Source organism: Astatotilapia calliptera, chromosome 11, assembly GCF_900246225.1.
Source record: "Astatotilapia calliptera chromosome 11, fAstCal1.2, whole genome shotgun sequence".
In the NCBI taxonomy this organism is placed as follows: domain Eukaryota; kingdom Metazoa; phylum Chordata; class Actinopteri; order Cichliformes; family Cichlidae; genus Astatotilapia; species Astatotilapia calliptera.
Genome location: NC_039312.1, coordinates 16,322,969 through 16,346,257, shown reverse-complemented (window position 1 = coordinate 16,346,257; position 23,289 = coordinate 16,322,969). Strand labels below are relative to the sequence as shown.

Genomic DNA, 23,289 nt, shown 5'->3' with positions numbered 1-23,289 from the left:
CTCAGAAATACATGGATTTCAGTGATGTGTGACCAAAAGTGTTGCATCATATCCCAGTGTGTTTAACTTGAAAGTCCATCCAAAATTTACAGGTCAACAAAATGAAGTCTACTTAACAAGTAAAAGTTTGCTTATTTGATTCTAACAAGTTTATAACTGAAATATCCAAAATGCTTCCAGTATCATTTTTTTTTTGTTTGTTTGTTTTTTGCGGGTTGTTATCTACAGAAGCGCAACAGATACTGACAGATGCTGGAAGGCTGGAGATGCATATACCAACATGCAAAGATGTCAAATCAGTCAACAACACAGAGCAATTACACTTAACCACAAGCAAACATGAGCTCAACCTACGCAGAGAAAAACACATTACGCAGCAGGAGCCCAGGTGGGCGTATGAGAAGTCCAGGCTCCACTCCTTCTCAGGTAGTCATTTCAACAACCCACAATTTATACATTTAGTTGTTTGGTTACTCAGGGTTTTCACTTTTGGAGTTTCCCGAAGAAAAATGAAGACAATTGTGGCAGACATTTGAAGAAAATCTTGCAGGAGTTTTAGTGAAGCACTAGCGCAGTTCTTGCGGATTAGAGCATCATTTTCACTGTCGGGTTGGATTTAATGTGTGCAGGCAACACATTTAAACACACACTTAAATCTCCACTCTGCGTGGACAGATTTAATAAGTCATCACTGACAAACTGCTGGTTTAGCACTGTGCATTAGAATATGTTGCGATGCATGGAAATCAAAAGTTCGAGAAGTTAATTTAAGTTCATTGTCGGTGAGAGTTATGGTAGTTGGAGGGCGGGACCTCAGCACCCCCCCGTCCCAGATTTGACGTCACATATTTAACGACTCCGCGATCTGAGCTCCAGCTTTTTCAAAGCCCAGTCGGAGGTAAAGGGAGGGTGTTCGACATAAGAGATCTGAGTGGGTCGCCGAGAGAGGTAGGATTGTAGTTTTTTCTGCTTTGTTATTCAGACGAAGAAAAATAAGGGGGAAAAAGTAGGAAAAGAAAATTAAATGTAAGAAATATACACTGTTTCTGCGAAGCATCTCACATTAGAATGGTTGGGCTTTTTTTTTTTTTTTTTTTTGGAAAAACGTCGGGAACTGGGCTTTTTAATTGTTTTGTGGAGCCGTGAACTATATAAACATTATGCAATTAGCAACGTATTATATGTATTAAATGTAAGTATTATTACGTATAGCCATATTTTCATACGTGGGAACTGTTTCTTGCATGTAGTTATCTGTGGTTAAACCTTAAATCCTCTTCCGTATTTTTCTCTCCTTTTTTTAAAAAAAAAACACCCAAAAAAACCCCAACTTACGTTCATGTGATTTTTAACACAGTGGGAAATTTGCACATGCACGCTGCACAAAACTTGAGGAGGTTTGAGCTTTTTTAAATTAAATTTTAAAAAGCACGCAGAAGTAAACTTTATTAAAATGCTTTTAATATTTGCTCTAATTACTTTTAGGGTGCACTAAATGGGTGGATAATGGAGTTGCCCTGTTTAGGGCATGTTGGAGTTATGTCATGTTTCGGTATGATTTTGGGGGGAATGAAATAAAGGCAACCTTTCTTTCTTTTTATTTGACTGAACTGCTTTCTATGTTTCAATTTAAAGAGTTTTGCTTTGTTGGTCATTAGTAATCTCAGGAAAATCTAAAAAGGTTAATATTCATGTTTGTTTGTGTTGTAGGTTCAAAGACAATGATGGAGTTAATGACTGGCACCCCTCCAAATCTCTTTAATGGAACAGATGACTTTGGAAGTAATGGCTCTATATATGATGAAAGCACAGAGTATGACTACAGAAACGACCACGCCGATTTGAGACATTCTCTGAACACCATGTCTATCGTTGTGTACTCCCTGGCTTTTGTCCTCGGTGTGCTCGGGAATGGAGTGGTTATCTGGGTGACCGGGTTCAAGATGAAGAAAACTGTTAACACAGTTTGGTTCCTCAACCTTGCTGTGGCTGACTTCCTCTTCACTGCGTTTTTGCCCCTCAGTGTGACTTACACAGCTTTGGATTTCCACTGGCCTTTTGGCAAGTTCATGTGCAAGCTGAACACCACTATCAGCTTTCTGAACATGTTTGCCAGTGTCTACATTCTGGTGGTGATCAGTGTGGACAGATGTGTGTCTGTGGTGTGGCCTGTCTGGGCTCAGAACCACCGAAATGTACGCAAGGCATCCTATGTGAGTCTGTGTGTTTGGGTGGTGGCTTTGATTCTCAGTGCTCCATACTTCATCTTCAGGGACATCGGGCCATCGTACCACAATAAGGATATCATCAACTGCTTCAACAACTTTGCTCTTTCTGATGATGAAGACACATACAATGACACTCAGTTGTTTCGTCATCAGGCCATGATTTTCACACGCTTCCTACTAGGATTTGTTGTGCCCTTTACTGTCATTGTCTCCTGTTATGCTGTTATAATCCATCGTCTCAGAAGAAACCGCACACTGGCCAATCAGTCAAGTCGCCCCTTTAAGATCATCGCTGCCATTATCATCACTTTCTTTCTTTGCTGGGCTCCCTTTCACATCATGGGTCTAATTGAGATGGCAAATTACATGCCAGAATATTCAAGTGAGATATTAGATGATATCACCATAATTGGGTTACCAATAGCCACCAGTATGGCCTTTCTCAACAGCTGCCTGAATCCACTGCTGTATGTGTTCATGGGCCAGGATTTTAAAGATAAAGTCCGCAAATCCATCCTGATTGTGCTGGAGAGTGCCTTCCAGGAAGAGGTTTCTCGCTCATACACCTATACAAACTCAATGGTCACCACTCGCAGCAAAGATAAGTCATTTTCTGATGCTGAGTTATAAGGCCGTTAAAGACATGAATAAACTTTCTGAGTAGAAATAACTGTATAACAAATCACTTTTAAACAACTTTTAATCAAAAGTTCTCTTAATCAAAAGAGTTAATCTGTCAGGTGTACAGGAGGATTTCCTCTTTATCTTCACTTTTTTGTTGTGACAGCAGAGTGTTTCTCAGCTACAGCCTCTTAGACTTTGTTTTAGTGATACTGTACAATAAGCTTGCAATTCATTTATGTGTTAAAGCATTGAGGATGGTTAAAATTGTTTCAGTGGCAACTATTTAGTATTTATAGCAACACCTGAAATGAGATGCGTGTTACTTCTAAGGTGTTCACAATCTGAGTTAAATGTATCGATCTATGGTAGGTGTGATGTTTTATTAGTTTTGCTGTCACACTTTCTCAGACTCAGGGTATAAAAAGATCTGCAAATTTTTCGAGAAGAGAAACTAGTTTCAGAATTGGTAATTTGTTTGTGGTTGAATTCATGCAACACAAGCAATACCAATGTATCATCTGTAGGAAGGAAGCATCTTTTGTTCACACTCCAGTAAATTTCTTCTTCTCTGCATGAGACATAAAAGAAACCAGATTAGAAGTGCATTACCAGTTCAAGAATAGGCCTTAACTTATGGTTTTACTGATCACTGACATAGTAATAAAGACTGTGCTTCTTGCTAGACAATACATTGTCCTGTTAATTAACCTATCAAATTTTACCCTGTAAATAAGCACCTAGAGGTGACCCTTGTTATGATTTGTCAATACATAAATACAACAGAATTTAAATTAGATGAATCTACAAAACTGATTCTGCCCAGTATAAATGGTGGAGTTTGAAATAAAAGTTTTGAACCACTGAACTAACTGATAACAATTATGATTGTAAATGACAAAACTGGCTCACAATATTGAAAACAAATGGCACCTTTAGGTACATATGAAAGTAAAATGTGTAACCCTGTAATCAAATTCTCATTTGACAGAAATCTATTCTAGTATTTATTTATTTGAGCATAATGAACAACAGATCTAATGGATACATAGTGACTATAGAACCACTGGAAAGCTGATAGGGAGTGAGAGGTCAATGTCTGTGGCCTTCATAAGTATTGCTATAATTCTTCAAATATTAATTAATTCTGTTTGTAACCAAAAAGACTACAAATCTACATTTTTTTACATTTCAGAGATAAAATCAGCCTTTTGGAGGTTTACCTCAACAACTAAACTAGAAGGAACAGTTGTCAGCCTTGTTGCCAGTCCTCGATCTATCAAATGAATAATCATCCAATCGGTAAAAATGTTATGAGTTTGGTAAGCATGTCGTCAACATTATATAATCTTGATTCCACTATAAGAAAAAAATGTATTTTTTAATTTTTTTTAATCCCAAATGGCCAAATCTACTTGTCTTTAAATGTCTATAAGTATTGTATTACTATTGTGAATATTTCTGTCAACATTATTTGCATCAATAAAACATTTTTGGCTTTAATGCTTTCCCACTGATAATGTCGACCTACATCTCATTTCATTATCAAAACATAAATGCAGAAAACAACTTATTTCCCTCTACTGAATATTTAACCCTCTCAAGGCAGGTGTTGCTGATTTGCAACAGTTAAAAACTAACAACCTGATTACCCCACATACATATTTTATGAGGTTTTTTTTTACTCAGAAGTACCACTGCAGGACTTGGTTGTGCATTAGCAACAAAAAGTTTAATTTGAGCCTGAGAGGGTTAAAGGATGATACTGAGAAACACAGTAGTTATTAAAATAACATTATTTTGCTATACCTTTGATGAGAAGTATCGCAGCAGTGTTGAAAGATAAAGATAAGCTCATGCTGACTGATTTGTAGCTTTTAATCGAGTGATTACTGCCTTAAACCACTTTGCACAATTAAAGGCCTTAAATCAGTCAGTAGGCTCCAATCTGTTTCCCCTCTTTAGTGTGTTACAGTGAAGTTCTCAGGCAGTGGATAAAACATTGGAAATTTTGATCCATATCAAAAAGAATCTACTCATTGAACTTTTTCCTAAGACTTCCTTCCTCTTTGGAGCTAAAAGAAGCCTCCCAAACACACAAGCTGTCAATGGAAAGCCCAGGATGTCCTCTATTTAGTAGATCAGGCCTTAACAGGGTAGTTCAAATAGGACATAAATGAATATTCTGTTTTTCAGGAGGACATTGACATGATTGCATCACACAGTTGCTACACATTTGTTGGTTGCACATCCATTATGTAAAACCCAAAGATGCTCTGTTGGAGCGATCTGGCGACTGTGGAGGTCATCTAATTCACTGTCATGTTTAATAAAGCTGTTTGAGATTATTTGAGCTTTTTGACTCAGACTCACAGGTAGATGGAGTAAACAAAAAACTGGCTGATGACCAAAGTACAAAAAAAGAACTAAAGGGAAAAAAGAAACTGAAACCTAAACTGAGAACTAATACTAGGCAAGGGAGTGCTGGAGCTGGAAAATAAGAGGGGAAAATGAACTGACACTCTGAAAAAGATCAAGGAGAAGGCAATAACTATATATACTTAAAAGGGTGATTACAGCAGTGAAGATAACAAATAGAACAGAATAGAGAATAACAGACCAGAGAAAGGAAGCAAAATTTAAGACAATGAAAAAGGAACACAACCTCCAAAATAAAACAGGAAGTGACAGAACTAAATAGGGAAACCGCAGACATGTGAATGGACTTTGCGGTGGATGAAACGCTGGGAAAAGAGCTAAACTCTAAACCAACTGAGAACTAGGAGCAAACCTAAAAACACTAAAGAACACATGAAGTGAACATAAACCTTTAACAAACCAGGGATCACAATGGATAAATAAAAAAATAAAATAAATAATAACAAAAATATATTTAAAAATAATAAATAATTAAATAAATAAAACCTCTGGCCAAAATATATACACTGGGTAAACTGACCCAGGACTGTCACAGTTAAGTCTATTTGCCCATGTGTGTTATGTTTCCCACCTATTTTCCCTTAAATACACAGCAGCCTCATTACCTGCTGTGTATTTATTGTCTAAGCCTCCCTGTGTTCTTTGTCATGTTCTACCTCAAAGCTGTGTTTTCTCTGATCCTTCCTGGATTGTTAGTTCCTGGCTCCTGCTTTTGTATTGTTTTTGTATAGTAATTCCTGCAATACAGTAATTCATGACAGAAATTTAGGTGAACAATTGGTAATCTTAAGTAACTAAAACATATGAATGCAAAAAACACCCCAATAAACACCCGTTTTCACACCTTGGCTCGTGTGATTAGGTAGAGGATCATCAGGGGGTCCTTTATCCCTCTTTGGGAGGATACTCCCACTGGGTTTAAATCTGGGACTCTCCACCATTTGACCCTTTAGAACTGAAGAAGCTTCTCGGATGAGAGGTGAAACGTCTTCAAGCAACTTAAAGAAGTCCAGTTGCTTTTCTTTCCAAATCAGGAAGTGTGCGAATGCTTTTTTTATTGCACTGTATATGTCTGTCCAGCAGAGGGACTCTTTACGCTTTTGCTTTACTGATATAGTGCAGCAGTCTTGAGAAGAAGACATGAGCACAGACGGGCTGATTTGCAGTTTTTAATGATGTAATTGCAGCAACATGCTTGGGTACAAATCAGCCAGTAAACCCCCATCTTTTTGTCACTGTAAGTGTATTCTGGTCAAGAAGTCAGGCTGCTGGTAAATAAATGGAGTTTGATAAGCTATTTTATGTAATAAAACTCAGTTACTACTAGTATCTTTTACATATTTTCCTCTTTTTCCTTCTTTTTTCTTCACTCTTCCATCTTTTTTAAATGAGTTTAGTTGCTTTATGCGTCATAAAGAAAGGCACTTTTGGTCTGAGTCTCATAGAAATCAGGTGTCAAAGACTATTATTCAGTTAATAAAATGGAGATAGGCAAAGGTCAACCCTCTGACACCTAAGTCAACATCAGCGATGACCTTAACTGTAGCTCTGAATCCTAACCCCAACCTTCATGATTTATGGAAAATATAAATATAATCTTTCTTCATTTCTTTCTTTGTCCACTGATTGAGAACTGGTTAAGAAAATGGATGGACGGATTATCATGTAAATGTCCCACTCAAAGTTAAACTGCAAACTCACATAGAATCAACTCCTTTGTAGCTCCAGGGATATCAACACAATATACCTCAAACTGAGCTGTAGGTGGCAGGGGAATCCTTCTTGTTGATTAGAATCAGTGAATGTTTTTCTTCCATAGATTAGAAGCAACATTCAGTGCCTATTATTTATTACTTACTTTATATACCAAATGCAATACTATTCACTTAAAAGAGAATAGTCCAGAGAGTGCGCTTCATTATTATTATTATTATTACTATTATTATTATTATTATTATTATTTGTATAACTGTGTCATGTTGTAATGAAACTGCAGTTCCAGAAAATATGCTCTACTTTTACTTTAAAGTATTATTATATTGTCGATTTATAACTGTTTCATGCCTGACTGTTTCATGGGCGATGAGCTCATGTGGTCTGGAGCTTTGGCAGAGCTTGTGTGAGCCAACAGTGTAAATTTTACACCTGATACACCTTAATGACACTATTATTAAATCTCCTGCTGGTGAGGAGACTTTCCTTTTGGGTCTTCAAGACAAGTAGTGTAATGCTGTCCTGCTATCATGTCGGAGGGCGAGCAGCAGCTGCTCCATCTTCTTCTGGACCACTGAGTGTTTGGCTCACAGATAAATTTCATATAGCACTCTATATAGATACACTTTCTTTTTTTTTAGGTTTGCTGGTTAGCTTCTACATTTTTATTTCAAGGAGTATTTAGTGACATCCTCTTGCCATGAAGACATTATAGTTTTGTTTTTCATGGAATGGAAAAGGACTCAATACACATATTTCAGGGTTAAGCAGAAATGAGTTGTAATACAACATCAGTAGAGGTGTTGGAACTGACGCAAAAAAAATTCTCTGTCTCAATTCTGATCATAAGTTAAAAGGAACAGAAAATCAGATTTAACCATACTCGCTCAAAGGGTCAAATTTTGGTAATTGTTAGACTGAGTTAAGTTTCCTTTAAATCCCAAATGCATGGCAGATGTAAGAAGGGTGGTGATGATGATGATGATGATGATGATGATGATGATGATGATGATGATCTGAAGCTGTTAAGAATGTACAGTCCAGAAAAAAGGTATGAGCATCTGGACACAGATGCTAAACTGCTGTCAGACCCTAAATAAATTATCCTCTGTTGTTACAGATGCTGTTTCAGCTGCTATTCCTTGAGAAGTTGACATATTAGTTACATTTCCACATGGAGTTTTTTTTTTTTAATTTTTTCGTGAGAATATTGTGCAGACACAAGAAAAGGACAGCTGGCCTTCAGCATAAAAAGTATTTTATCAAGATTGCAAAACCGGATGCTGATAAGAGCCCCATACTGCATCACTGAAAAGGAATAGAAACATTCTCATTTTAAATGTTGTGCAAACTTCCTGTAGATCTAGTTCTTTATAAGGGGTGACATATCATCCATTAACTGTTTCATTAATCTTTAGTGAATTCATCCACAAAAAAAGAGCTTTGCTAAATTACTAAATAACATATTTGTAGAACTTCAGATACATCAGATATTTTTCTATAAACCTGAAGAACTTTAAAAATCACTAATCATGAACATAAAGTATTTTTTATGTTTCTTGCAAATAAAAACAAAAACAAAATAAACACCCAAGGCAATAAGTTAGAAAGTTAATATTTTGCTTTTATTTACTGAATTATATTATATGCTACTGATTATGGAAACAGGTTGGTTGTCCTCAGAATATTTCATGACTTGATACTCACCAAACCCAAGGTTGCAACAGAAAGATAATGGTGTTAAATAGCAAAACAGCCAGCTGTTAGCCGTGTTACACTGTGGCCCTCTCACAAGAATATATATGTTCTAATATTACATGTCTTTTGCTTTTAGAAAAATAATGCTGCATTCTTGATGCAATATGTTGCAGTCCAAATTTTGCATGAGGGCATTGCAAACCCTCATGCTCCCAACCATCATAGAATGCTCTCTCATGTTTTAACTTTTACAAACTTCCTGTGGATTTGCATGTTTATCAGCAGCGACATACACCCCACACGAGTCTCAGCTAAGCTGTCAGAGTTGGATCAAACATTCTTCTGCAGAGGATTCATTAACAACCAACAAGACAGCTTCACAAGGTATTTACTTCATTTTTCACCAAGCATGAAAGATTTCCCAGGAATATTGCTCTAAATATGTATATGTGCATAAAAAAAACAGGAAATTCATTTTCTTACACTGTCACATGATGTAAAAACGCTAATTTAGTGTTATTTCACAGGACTAGTGCTAGTTTTCAAGAACAGGGGTGATGTGCAAAGCTGTATCTAAACTACAGAGGGATAAAGTTGTTGCCATACCACGAGGATATGTGAAAGAGTTGCTGAAGTCAGGTTAAGAAGGGAGGAGATGTTTGATAAGCAGCATTATGGCTTCATGCCAAGAAAGAGCACTACAGATGTAATGTTTGCCTTGAGAATGTAGATGCAAAGTATAAAGAAGGTCAGAATTCATACAGGAGCAGCAGAGAAGTATGTGATGGTGGTGCTGGACATGTATGAGAACAGCGAGACAGTAGGAGTGGCAGATGGATCCAAGGTGAGGGTGGGATTACATCAGGGATCGGCTCTGAGCCCCTTCTTGTTTGCAACATTAGGTTGACAGATGAGGTCAACAAGGCGTCTTTGTGGACTATGATGACATTGTGTTCTTTAGTGAGAGGACTGAGCAGGTGGAAGAGAACCTGAAGAGGTGACGGTATTGACAGAGTAGCAGGGAAATCTAGAGAAATTTTGTTAGTGTGGCTTCTGAGTGACATGGGATTCAGATGGGGTGGCAAAAACAATACCATTTTGAGTACATAAATTAGAAATGAGTCCTTCAGAGGAACACCTCAGGTGAACATTAGAGGCAAGACTGTGATGGTTTTGACATGTGCAGAGGGATAATGGATATATATTGGACAAAGGAAGTGTAAGATGGGGGATAAACAATATATATGCTTGTTTTTCCTGAATACTTTTGTCACGTTTACTGTCTAAGGACAGTGCTAGCAAGCACTCTCTGCTTATGACCAAAAATGTAAAAAAAACAAGACAAAAACAGCCCTTTGTGTTGGTGAGAAAATGTACCACGTCCACCAATCAAAAATGATATGGCAAAATGACATTTGGTTGTTTAGGAAGAGGGGGAAGTTTTAGGAGTGAGAGAGAGAGAGCAGAAAAAGAGAGAGCGAGTTTTGAGATGTAAGAGATTTGTGACGTTTAGCGTGTTTGGAGTGTGTAGCCAGTGTGTAGTCTTGTGTAGTGTTGTGGATAGTTTTGTGTTGTATGTCTGAACAATGAGGCGACTGCTGTCTCCAGATAGAAACCGGCAGTGATACACCTCCTGCTGTCAGACCTGCAGGTATCAGGCTGTGATGTTCTTCTCTATAGTGGACAGAAATATTTGGAGTGGCACAAATAATTTGTGTGGCATCTTATTGAATGCAGAACAGCTGATTGTTATGTAAATAGTTTGAAATGGTTATTTACAGTAAAAAATATAACTTTTCCTACTCGGATTTTATGCTTTTTGTCTCAATTTAGATCAATTGTGTTAATACAGTATGTCAAAATGAAAACATAACTGTAAATTCAGACACATGAGGTTGTGCTGAAAAGGACGATACCAAACAAGGTAAAGTAAATAGTTTTTAAAGGTGAAATGTAGAGGAAACATGAAAATTAGTTAAAAATGGCTAATCATACCCTGGACCCCACTTTTTTTTTTTTTTTAAAGTAACGCAATAGTTACTTTTCAAGTAATTAATTTCTTTTAGAATCTTTTAACTCAGTTACTAATCCAGTTACTTTTTTGAAGAAGTAACTAGTAACTATAATTAATTTCTTTTTCAAAGTAACTTGCCCAACACTGCTGCTATGTGGGATAGTGTCACACGAAGGCAAATGATCCACTCTGGTGACCCTTAAAGGGTGCAGCAGAGAAAAGAAGAAAAACGAAATCACACTTTACAACTTTACTTACAACACTTGATTACAGAAAATGTGTGCTTTTTTGAGGATTTCAAATGTAGAGATAATGTCCTTTCATGTTTGTCTAATTGTCTGGGAGCTATGTTGACATACTGCCTTAGACTGAATGTCACCATAGCTTCAGTTTCAGTTTCCTATTAACTTTGACTGGGAGCTGAACTTTTTACTTATTGTTTTTCTTTGCAGGTCTAAAGTCAGTGAGGGAGATGACCACTAACTCTTTCAATCCAATCAATACAACTGCTGCACCTAATGGAAATGGCTCCAAGAATAGTGACAGCAATGGTGGGCTTAACATCATGTCTCTCATAATTTATTCCGTGGCTTTTGTCCTCGGTGTGCTCGGGAATGGAGTGGTTATCTGGGTGACCGGGTTCAAGATGAAGAAAACTGTTAACATAGTTTGGTACCTCAACCTTGCTGTGGCTGACTTCCTCTTCACTGCGTTTTTGCCCCTCAGTGTGACTTACACAGCTTTGGATTTCCACTGGCCTTTTGGCAAGTTCATGTGCAAGCTGAACACCACTATCAGCTTTCTGAACATGTTTGCCAGTGTCTACATTCTGGTGGTGATCAGTGTGGATAGATGTGTGTCTGTGGTGTGGCCCGTCTGGGCTCAGAACTACCGAAATGTACGCAGAGCATCCTATGTGAGTCTGTGTGTTTGGGTGGTGGCTTTGATTCTCAGTGCTCCATACTTCATCTTCAGGGACACTGAACAAGACTCTAACAAAATGATTTGCTTTGACAACTATGCTCTTTCTGATGACTATGAAACACCATCAGTGAAAAAGTTAAGGGAATTTCGTCATCAGGCCATGACTATCACACACGTACTCCTAGGATTTGCTGTACCTTTCACTTTCATTGTCTTGTGTTATGCTGTTATAATCCATCGTCTCAGAAGAAACCGCACACTGGCCAATCAGTCAAGTCGCCCCTTTAAGATCATCGCTGCCATTATCATCACTTTCTTTCTTTGCTGGGCTCCCTTTCACATCATGGGTCTAATTGAGATGGCATATCACATGCCAGAATATTCAAGTGAGATATTAGATGATATCATCACAATTGGGTTCCCGATAGCCACCAGCGTGGCCTTTCTCAACAGCTGCTTGAATCCACTGCTGTATGTGTTCATGGGCCAAGATTTTAAAGATAAAGTCCGCAAATCCATCCTGATTGTGCTGGAGAGTGCCTTCCAGGAAGAGGAGACACGCAATTACACTTACACAAAGTCAGTGGACACCAGTCAGAACCAAGAGAGTTCAGATTTGAATACTGAGGTATAAGAAACGAAATAATTAAGCTGTAAAGCATATGTCAAATTGCTTATGGGCTTTTTACTACCTTAAGTACGATTCAGATATGTGAACTGTTTCTCCACTTATACATCCTATAATCACCACATGTGGGCTCAAGATATATATATATTGTATTGCATTGTATATCTATAAATAAATCCTCATATGTGTATCAATTAATCCAACATCTAATAAGAAGCATCTAATGCAGTGGTTCTTAACCTGGGTTCGATCGAACCCTAGGGGTTCGGTGAGTCGGTCTCAGGGGTTCGGCAGAGCCTTCGCCATGACATGCATGGCTCATTTTGTGCACCAGTAAAAAAATCACATTTTATTTTTCACTAAAGAGGGGTTCAGTGAATGCGCATATGAAGCTGGTGGGGTTCGGTACCTCCAACAAGGTTAAGAACCACTGATCTAATGACAGCAGCTTATCACTATCAAAAAACAAGTAACAGAAAACACTGATTATTATAACATCAACCAGTAGAGGGAGCCGTTTGCATACTAAAACGTCATGGCACCCCCACACATGATTGAGTTGCAACTTCTAAAAACTAAATTAAGAAAATCAGACAAAATGCGCTTTGTTTCTCTTATGTGTTGACTAGACAGGACATGCATGGTTAAATCTTCCATTTATAAGCATAATCATTTTTGGTGCACTTCTTATGCCAAAACTATTTATTAAAAGTAGGCAAACAAGTGAAATAAAGGGTGAATTAAGAGAATACAGTGTTTATAAGATGACATGTAATTATCCTGTGTAAATAAATAAACACACAACACAAACAAATATATAAGATTCATGAAACATGCATTTTGAACAGTTTTGTTTTCAGCACAGTTTTGTGTTCAGCCACACAGTTGCACCTGAAAGCAAATACAAATGCATATTCTCAGAGACATTTATTCAGATTAAGATAAAATCTAGTCAAATAAACATAAATATAAATGGAATAAAATGAACTTTGAATATATTGAATAAAACTCAAATACATGGAATGAACCTTGAATATATTGATTCACTTTGTAGTAACGCCCTATATTTGTATTATAATTTGCCTCTAGATAAATTTTCGATAACTTTGAACATTTAAAATGTTTAATTAACCTCATAACTTGACATTATTACTGCTCTTATTCACTTTTAGTTATTTATTTTTACTCATTACTCATTACTACTGTAATTTTTGTAATTTGGCATAGTTTAGTGCCTTAATCCGGATCACTATTCGTGTTGTTTTAGCACTGGGGGCTCATGTCGACAAAATTCATTTTCTTTGTAACTTCAACTGTATTTGACATCAAGTAATTATTTGGGGGTAATTAATTGAGTATAACCAAACTATAACTGACTTTGGCAAGAAAATGATGGAGACCAACAATAACAAACCATTAACTCTTGTATTAACACCAGTACAACCACTAGTGAAATTAGAAAGTCTTTCATTACTGTGTCTAACATTTTTCACTTCCTGATATTTGTCTTTGGTGTGCTCAGGAATGGTACTGGTTATCTGGACGACTGGATTCAAGATAAGGAAAACAGTACCCACATTTTGGTACCTCAACCTTCCTGTGGCCAACTTCATTTACTTTGTAGCATTTATACCCCTTAATTTAATAAATCTTGCTTTAGACTTCCACTGGCCTTTTGGCAAACTCATATGTAAGCACAACACCATGGTACTTATTCTGAACATGTTTGATAGTGTCTACATTGTGGTGGTGATTAAAAAAATGTATGTAAGGGTTGTGACTCTGGGTGTTTGGGGGGTGGCTTTGATGATCGGCTTTCCATATTCCATCATCATGGTAAGAATGAAAGCAAAACTCTCTGCTTAAACAGCTACGTGGTTTCTGATGACTGTAATGCAGAATCTCCCAATATACAGCGACAATTTCATCATCCACCCATTATCATCGCCCGGTTCCTTGTGCTTTTTGCAGTCCCATCCACTGTCATTGTCTCCTCTTATGTTGTCACAATCAAAACAATCATCTCATAAGAAACCACTGGCCACCCAGTTGAGTCGTGTTTTTTTTTTCTGTGCTGGGCTCCTATTCATATTATGGATCAAATTGTGATAGCTAAAAAAAATGGATACTTCAAATTGTATCATTGGCATCCGTTTGGCCACCAATATGGCCTTTCTCAACAGCTGCCTGAATCCACTGCTGCATGTGTTTATGGAATAAGATTTTATTAAGAAAGAAGTCTGCAAATCCATTATGAATGTATTCAAAACTGTCGTCCAGGAGGAGGAGAAACACTCTCACACTTACAATAAGTCAGTAAACACAAATACAACTCAGTTTTAAATGCTAATGTTCAAGGCTTGCAATGACTTAAAGAAACAAAGAAACAAAAGAAACATTACTCCAGAGGAAATCATTCTAAACCTGATTGTTTGAATTGTATAAAAATATATAATGTTAATTAGATGGAAGTAGCTAAAGTTGTTCATGTCTCTTTAACTCACAGTTGCAGTTTGTGCTATGTTTGTACAATTATGGAACTAAAAGTGGTTGTAAAATGCCACTTCCTGGAAAATAGAATGAGTCAGTAATTTCAAAATAAGTATTACATTTGTTTCTGGTCGACTTTGTGTAACACAACACTTGGACATGTGACTTGTCCCACAAATGCCATATTAGGTAAGAGAGGTGGGCATTTAAACTATTAACTATATAATAAAGATAACACATTCAGTCAATATATTTATTATGACTGGAATACCACTGAGTTCCTTGTAAGACCATCATGTGAATTTTCATATTTTTTCTTACTTATTTAGCATAACAGCAGTCTGGCATATTCCCTGTTAATATATGACATACGAGTTATGGTTGTTGTGTTTTATTGTGTTTAACATTTGCAGCTTTGTATAATTATTTATTCTTTATTTTTACATATTATTATATACTGTATAACTTAAATTCAATTGCACTCTTCTCACCTTAGTCTTTTCCACCATTGTTAATTGTGACATTTCCCTCTTTTGCCTAAAATGCCATTTAGTTTTAGTCTTAATTTAGGCATCTTAAAAAAAGAGAGAGAAAATGTTTTGCATATTTGCTTGCATATGTTAGTATTTAGTTTTACTAAATATATATCTATTTTTAGTTTTGTTCAGTATCTGATCCCAACTTTTATGATCACAACAACATTTAAGACTTTGTTTCCTGTTTTAGATGTTTATCAGGCATTCAGTATCATAATCATTTATGTTTGTTTATATTTTCTTTTTTCATTAGAGATTACTGAAAACAAACTGCCTCGGCTCCATCACGATAAGGGTCTATGCCCTGCAACCTTTGCTTGTGTTTCTGTTATCTTTTCTTTCTGTCTGGGAACTACAGATAAAAAATTGGCTCATAGCTAAATCTGGTACATTTAAAGCAATGTTTATTAAAATGCATTGTCCCTGTTACAAATAAAGAATTAAGGTTATAAAGTCTATATAGTCTCCACTTCTACCACATCTAGAATGTTTGATTTATAATCAGAAAAAATATTATAGAAGGGGTGTGACGTCAGACTGCAAAATCTGCTGGAAGCCTCATGTTAGAAATCTAAAAACAAAAATAGCAAAGAGCATCCCAGTGTTGGGGAAAACAAGGCACATTCTGAACCACTAATCATTGGATATTTAAAACTGTTCAATGGTTTGATCTCACTTAAATTGTGTTGAGTGTTTAAACAAGAGAGAAAGGTGTGAAAATGTTCGTGCCTGAGTATAAATTGTATAAAGTGTCTAGTGAGGGGTTTTACAGCCTCAAAACATCTATAAGAATTGTAAAAAATAAAGTTGGCTACTTCATGGATTTCACTTATCACGGGTTATTTTTAGAACGTAACTCCCACGATAAACGAAGAACCATTGTACGTCCATCTAAGACGTACCTAGGATAGTATATATAGAGTCCTGATCAAAAGTTTAAGAGTACTTGAAAAATAAAAATAAAAAATCATATTTTGCATAGTTGGATCTTAACAAGGTTTGAGCTTCAATATGCAACAAGAAGAAATGGGAGTGAGACAAAACATTAGTTTGAGCATGCAATTTACTGAAAACAACACTTAAACTGAAACCAGTTGTTTTACAGCTGATCAACTGTTTTACAGCCTTTAAAAAGCCAAATCTGTGCAAAAACATGGATTCATTGTCATTTTCTGTCAGGTAGTCACATTGTCATGACATTCTGATGGCAAAGGCAAAAGAACATTCCCTTTTTAAACGTGGTTGGGTTGTTGAACTGAATAAGCAGGGTCTCTCGCAGCGCACCATTGCTGCTAAGGTGGGATGCAAGTGAGAGTGAGACAGTCATTTGGAATTTCTTAAATAATCCTGCAGGTTATGGAACAAAAAAGGCAAGTGGAAGACCTGAAGAAATTTCACCAGCACTGAGTCTGAGGATCCAACTGGCTGTCTGTCAAGACACTGAACGATCTTCAACACAAATTAAGACCATTAGTGGTGCCGAATGCAGCCCCACAACCATCAGAGACTGAAGGGCTTCAAAAACAAAAAACGTCTTCAAAGGCCTCGTCTGCTTGAACGCCACAGAACTGACTGTTTGGTCTTTGCAAGAAAGCACCAAACATGGGACACTGAGAGGTGGAAGAAAGTTTTATTTCCCAATGAGAAAAAATGTAACCTTGATGGTCCTGATGGTTTCCAGTATTACTGGGATGACAAGTAGATCCCACCTGAGATGTTTTCTATGTGCCACAGTGGAGGGGATGCCATAATGGTCTGGGGTGCTTTTTCTTTCAGTGGAACAATGGAGCTTGACGAGGGGGGGTGCAGGAGGTCATAGCCGCTGGCTATGTCCAGATGTTGCAGAGAGAACGCCTCATGACTCAGGGCCCTCGTCTGTGTGGTAATGACTGGGTTTTTCAATAGATCATCGCTATATTACACAATGCCTGCAGGAGAAGGGACTTCTTCCAGGAGAATAAGATTACTCTTTTCAAATTCAAATTCAAATTTTATTTGTCACGTACACAGTCATACACAGTACGATATGTAGTGAAATGCTTGGACAACTGCTCGTGACCTAAAGAAAACAAAAAAAAGGAAAAGGCTATGAATAAGATAGGAAATAAATATGAAAAATTAAAAAGGGTAAATTTAACTAGGAAGGAATAAAATATAAATTAAGGTTAAAAATGAAATAACTGTACAACACAAATTAGAATGAAGGGTAAATTTAACTGGGAAGAATAAGATAAAGATAAATATATAAATTAAAGTTGAAAATAAAATAACTGTACAACAAAATACACAATACACAATATAGAACTATATAAGAATGTATGAAGAAATCTAAATATAAATAAATATATACACAATAACAGCAGCTGTACAAGTATTAACCGGAAATGAAGAATATAGTGACCAGTGTTGTGCAAAACCAAAGTCCAGAAAGTCCAGTGTGTGTGTAAGAACTGTATGTGTGGGTCAGTACTGTGTGGTGGTGTGATTGAGAGACCGTATCGCCTGCGGGAAGAAGCTCCTCCTCAGTCTCTCTGTGTTGGTCTTCAGGGAGCGGAATCGCTTTCCTGACCTCAACAGAGAGAACAGTCTGTTGTTGGGATGGCTGAGGTCCTTCACGATCTTCCTGGCCTTGGTCCAGCACCGCCTGCTGTAGATTGAGTGCAGGTCAGGGAGCTCGGAGCGGATGGTGCGCTCAGCTGACCGCACAACCCTCTGTAGAGCTCGTCTGTCCTGCATGGTGCTGTTCCCGAACCAGGTTAAAATGTTTCCCGCCAGGATGCTCTCTATGGTGCACGAGTAAAAGTTCCTGAGCACCTTGGAGGGCAGTTGGAAGTCTCTCAAGCGTCTGAGGTGGTAGAGACGCTGTCGGGCCTTTTTCACCACGGTGTTGATGTGACAGGACCATGACAGGTCCTGCGTGATGTGAACTCCGAGGTATTTGAAGCTGTCCACTCTCTCCACTGGGCACTCGTTGATGACGGGGGTCTGGTAGTTCCTCTCCTGCTTAGTGCTGAAGTCCACTATCAGCTCCTTTGTCTTACTGACGTTTAGAAGGAGGTTGTTCCTCTGGCACCAGTTCTCCAGATTCCTAATCTCCTTCAGGTAGGCCGTCTCGTTGTTATCAGAGATCACGGGCGCGTCACTGCAACTCCCCCTGGTTTCTGCTCCGCGGCTGCTGAGTGAGCCCTCATCTGGGACTCTCCTCAGCTCTTTCCGGGACAGTGGCGCGGCTGCCCCTCTGTTGGTCTTCCTTGGTCTCTTGTGTTCTGGGGGCCTCTGGATGTCTGGAGTTTTGATCTCCTCCATACCTGCTTCATGCCCTGGAGGACGGGGCTGTGGCCCCCCCACACCCTCTAGCAGATCATTACATGAAGGAACCTTTTAAAAAACAAAAAACAAACGCGTCCATGCTCACAGGTGTACACACGGGTGATCACACTCACAAACTACACCCTTTTTGGCTCCTACCTCAAAGCACACTGTGTTCTGTTGATCTTATGTGCTGCACAATAATGTTTAATATTTAGTATTTACTGTCATATTCCCATATATCATTGTGATGTTGTTTATTCTATTACTCTTGTTCTCTTCTGCTTGTTTTCTTTTTTCTTTCTCAGCAGGTGAACCAGGTGATTGATATATGCATTATTTTTTTTAAAAAAATTTCTCTGCTCATTCTGTTGGTTTTTGTCTTTTACCCTTCTCCCCCGTTCCTCTTCTCAGCTGTTTCTCTTTCCCTCTTTCTTTCTCCCCTTTTTTCCCCCAGTCAAGTCTGTCCCATATTCAGTAAGTGAAAATAAAATGAACAATAAAAGGTGAATCAAATGGACCATTACGGCAAGGCTGGGATGGTCAATTTGGTAAAGTAAATCCGTTGGGCATCTTTCTTTGCCTTTAGACAACAATTCTGATGGCAAAAGAGCCAAACGGGACAGGCAAAAAAAAAAAAAAAGAGAACCTTTGGGGATGGATGACAAGGGGAGTTTAAAAAAAATGGACAACAGTTCCAGACAGTAGATGCCCTTTGTGTGGCCATCTTCACCACTTGGAGAAATGTTCACACTTACTTCATGGAAATGCTTGCATCAAGCATGCCACAACAAAGTTTTTAAGGGATCAATAATAACGGTGGAGCTACTCATTACTAAGTTCATGTTTGGAACTTTGATTTCTGCTTTGGGGGTTTACAGGGGGTTTTTTTGAGGGTGTGGTCCTAAGATTTGAAAAGCCCGTTTCAGTTCAAGTGTTGTTTTCAATAAAGTGCATGCTCAAAAAATGTTTTTGTCTCACTCCCATTTCTTCTTGTTGCATGTTGAAGTTCTACTTGGAACCTTGTTAAGATCCAACCATTCAAAACATAATTTCTTGCTATTTTTCAATCGGGACGATAGATCGATCGATAGATCGATAGATATAGATGTGTGTTTGTGCATATATCCCTACTGACTCCCTACTGACAATGACAATTGTGATTTTTTTTTTTTTTTTTTTTGCTTACCATCATTAAATTAGTATGGCCAGAGTATTTTATGACTTTACTGCCTATGCACATATAATGTAAATTTCATGATCACTACATGAATGCACAAAACCACCTGTAGGAGCCATTCTTTGGTTAATACCTTATGTGGTCACTAGAGGTCACCTTTTTCTGTTTTGGTTATGTAATGTAAAGGTATTTAAGGTAATTGGCGTCAGGTGTGTCATTGAGAAGGCAAACAGTTTGTGACCATTGCGCTGTTATGCTAAGTCGATACGGAATAAAGACCAAAAAGGACAAGATACATACTGCTGGAGTTATTGGACTGTGAACTTAATTCATGCATACCAGTGACATCGCGTCACCCCCGTTAACGACCATCTCAGTGGCTTCAAGCGTAGGCTTAGCCTCTACACCACCATCTTTTTTGTTATTCTGCATTTATAAATGAAGTGTCAAATGTGTATGACTTGATCCCATATGTAATACATCTAACACAAGAAGATTATTATCAAATAGCCAATAACAGAACACGTGTTAATAATACAAAACACAGCAGCACATGACTAAGTTGCAAAAGTCAGTGTCCTCTGACATTTGCCCTCTCTTACAATTACAATTACACAGGCAAGGGTGAAATCATTTGTCATTTCTGAAGCATAAGTACTTTTGGCAGATTTCCAAAGCCAAATATTATCAAGAGTAAGTAAACAAATGAAACAAGATTTATAGTGTTTATAAGATGAAATGTTCTTAGCCTGTGGGCAAAATAAGCGCACACACATTATTGCTGTCAGATTAGGTAAAAAGCAGCAGGAATACTTCATCTTGATTATTCAAAATCATTAAGGTCCTGCAGTCTGCATAATATCCACCTGCTACTTCGTCCCCATTTGTTTCTATGAGAAACACATTTACCTCGAGGTGAAATGAAAAGCAGGAGGAATTCCTTTTGAACAAAGGAATAGAGTCTGATCCAGAATACAGAAAAGTGACAAGTTTCCAATGCATTTCCACCAAAGACACAACGATTAAAGACTTAGAGAAAATGTTGATGCTCTGTTTAACAACTGCCAGCTGTTCAGTTTCCCATGAGAATTCAAAAAAACAGACAAAACATTTTCCATACAGGAAGAGACGTGGTCCTCCTATACCTTCCAACCCAATGTTCAGAAGTGGGTGCAAAGAGTTGTAAGGCTATTAATGAGATGAATAGACTTTTACAGTTGTTTTATGCAGAAAAAGTAAAGCCAGGAGATGTGAGTTATGCTCTGCCTACAAACTATTGCTCATTTTATTTTTTTAAGCTGAATTTTCCATTTATCTCTCTTCATGTACATTTTTTTTACCTAAGGATGTAATTAGGGAATTAAGGGTTATTCTGCCCTGACTAGGGTGTAAAGCTGGTTTCTAGACTGGCAGATAGCATAACAGGTCCATAATAAACATCCAGGAGTCAGCAGGTACATTTTAGATGGTTACTGTAAGCACTGTAAAACTGTAATACAGAAATGAAAAACAAAATATTACATTTCTGCTATAAATGACTTGCCTTTACAGTACTAAACACTAAGCCATTCACTATCATGTACATCACACGTAAACACATCAACATATCCTGAAACCATGGTTATTTGCCCTAGGTATTTAATGGTTAGCTCAATGTTAGCATTATATTGGCCCAGGTATACAGCAAAGAGAAGGCCTCCTTTCTCCCGCCCTCCAGCTGTACGGCTGTAGGATTGATCTGATCCCTGGTGTTCCCTTGCCCACTAGTCGGCTTTACAACATTTCTAAGCCTGAGCAAGAATCCATGGAACATTACATCACTGATTCATTGGCAACTGGTATAACTGGACCCTCCACGTTGCCCTTGGGTGCGGAGTTCTTTTTTGTTGAAAAGAAGGATAAGACACTTCGGCCTTGCATAGATTTTTGGGGACTGAATAAGATAGAGTGGAGAATCACACAGGGTTGTCTGCAAAGAGAGCTTTAGGATGCTTCCTCCCACTGTCCACTGCATCGTCCATCCACAGTGTTTGCAGGGCTGGCTCAATCTACACCAGTACGATGTTTTCAGAAATATGCAAGCAGGAGATGGTGGATGCTATATTACTACTAATATAATACTTGTAACTCTGTAGCAGACAACAATTTTAAAGTTTTCGCGCTGTGGCATTAGTGAGCAGAAAAAACAGAAGTAAGGACGGACTTGAACGAAGGCTAGAAGGCTGTCCAATTTCACAGCGGCTCACTTCCGTCCTACCCGGCCGTCGAATGATCGTAGGATCCTTCGGAGCATCCTTCCCCTGAATTTGGACACAGCCTATAAATAGTTGGTTAGCTAGCAACATTTTTGTCCGTCTGTATCTGGAAGTCCCACAGGATCTAAGTTCGGTCATTCTGGACCACCTTAGGGGGCATCTCCCATTTTGACCTTGGAATTATGTGTGTATATTGAAGACATTTTGATGCAACACGCTTCTTTCCCCCCCTTAATTGTCTTAAGAGGTTATAGAGCTGTGATGCTATATTTACTATATATATATATATTTGCTGCTGTCTTGGCCAAATCTGTCTTAAAATGACATAACATATGTATGCAGTAGACAAACCCTACGGCGCCTCCTGCAGGTGGTGTGCCTACAGAAGGGCAGGACCCTTGGGCTAATGCCCGGTGCTTTCCATCGCACTCCCTTCCCAACCCTTTTGTCATTTTTTATATGTTTTTTCATTTTCTTTCTCCTCAGTCCTGTCTGAATACAATTCAGAACTGTGTTGTGAGCAGTGTTGGGTAAGTTACTTTAAAATAGTAACTTAGTTACATTACTAGTTACTTCTCTCAAAAGTAACTCAGTTACTTCAAGTTACTCATTACTTTCAAAGTAACTAGTTACTAGGGAAAGTAACTTTGGTTTTACTCAGAATTCTCTTGTTAATGTGTTTCTTCCATAACTTTGCCAGTCTTCTAGCTTGCTTACTTGCCACAAGTGCACTGTGCCACCTACCAATAGAAAGGAAAAGATAATGTGCATATTTCCACGAGAGAAATCCCACGCCTGGACCGTCATTGACTGCTGCCATGATTCTAGCCTACGTCACAGCGTCATGTGCGCCTTTTACATCCAACACAAAAACTGCAGTCGTGGTGCTTTCGATTGTACTCAGAACTCTGAAATTCTGCCTTCTGAATAGGAAGATGTAGGTAACACCAGACTGCAGATGAGCTGCATACAGGGCTGGACTGGGACAGAAAATTGGCCTGGGCATTTTGATTAGAGACCGGCCCACCATTATAGGAAAAATCATAAAGCCTTTGAATGAAAATAAACACTGTTGTGACAGTGATGTTCACTGTGTTGATGGTATATATGCATCAATCTATCAATCGTTTGTTGTAAGATTCAGATAATTATTTTTTAAAAGCTAGACATTTTAAATGGGAATAAGAAAGAAAAGTATTTCTTTGTGCCCCCTTTCCCTGTTAATGGTGGGCCAGTCTCTAGTCAAAATGCCCG

The 23,289-nt window shown here is 38.0% G+C and overlaps 2 protein-coding genes and 1 pseudogene across 2 annotated transcripts; all 3 read left to right on the top strand.

Moving 5' to 3' along the window:
• Nucleotides 1–891: 891 nt before the first annotated feature.
• On the top strand, nt 892–4,344 carry fpr1 (formyl peptide receptor 1). The gene is made up of 2 exons (XM_026185342.1): nt 892–948; nt 1,711–4,344. Exon 2 carries the CDS (start codon nt 1,722–1,724, stop codon nt 2,856–2,858), a length of 1,137 nt encoding a protein of 378 aa, XP_026041127.1. The 5' UTR covers nt 892–948; nt 1,711–1,721; the 3' UTR covers nt 2,859–4,344.
• A 4,661-nt stretch (nt 4,345–9,005) lies between these two features.
• On the top strand, nt 9,006–12,271 carry LOC113032373 (chemokine-like receptor 1). The gene is made up of 2 exons (XM_026185275.1): nt 9,006–9,083; nt 11,166–12,271. The coding sequence occupies exon 2, from the start codon at nt 11,186–11,188 to the stop codon at nt 12,269–12,271; it is 1,086 nt and encodes a 361-aa protein (XP_026041060.1). The 5' UTR covers nt 9,006–9,083; nt 11,166–11,185.
• A 1,383-nt stretch (nt 12,272–13,654) lies between these two features.
• On the top strand, nt 13,655–14,608 carry LOC113032089 (G-protein coupled receptor 1-like; annotated as a pseudogene).
• The last annotated feature ends 8,681 nt before the right edge of the window (nt 14,609–23,289 follow it).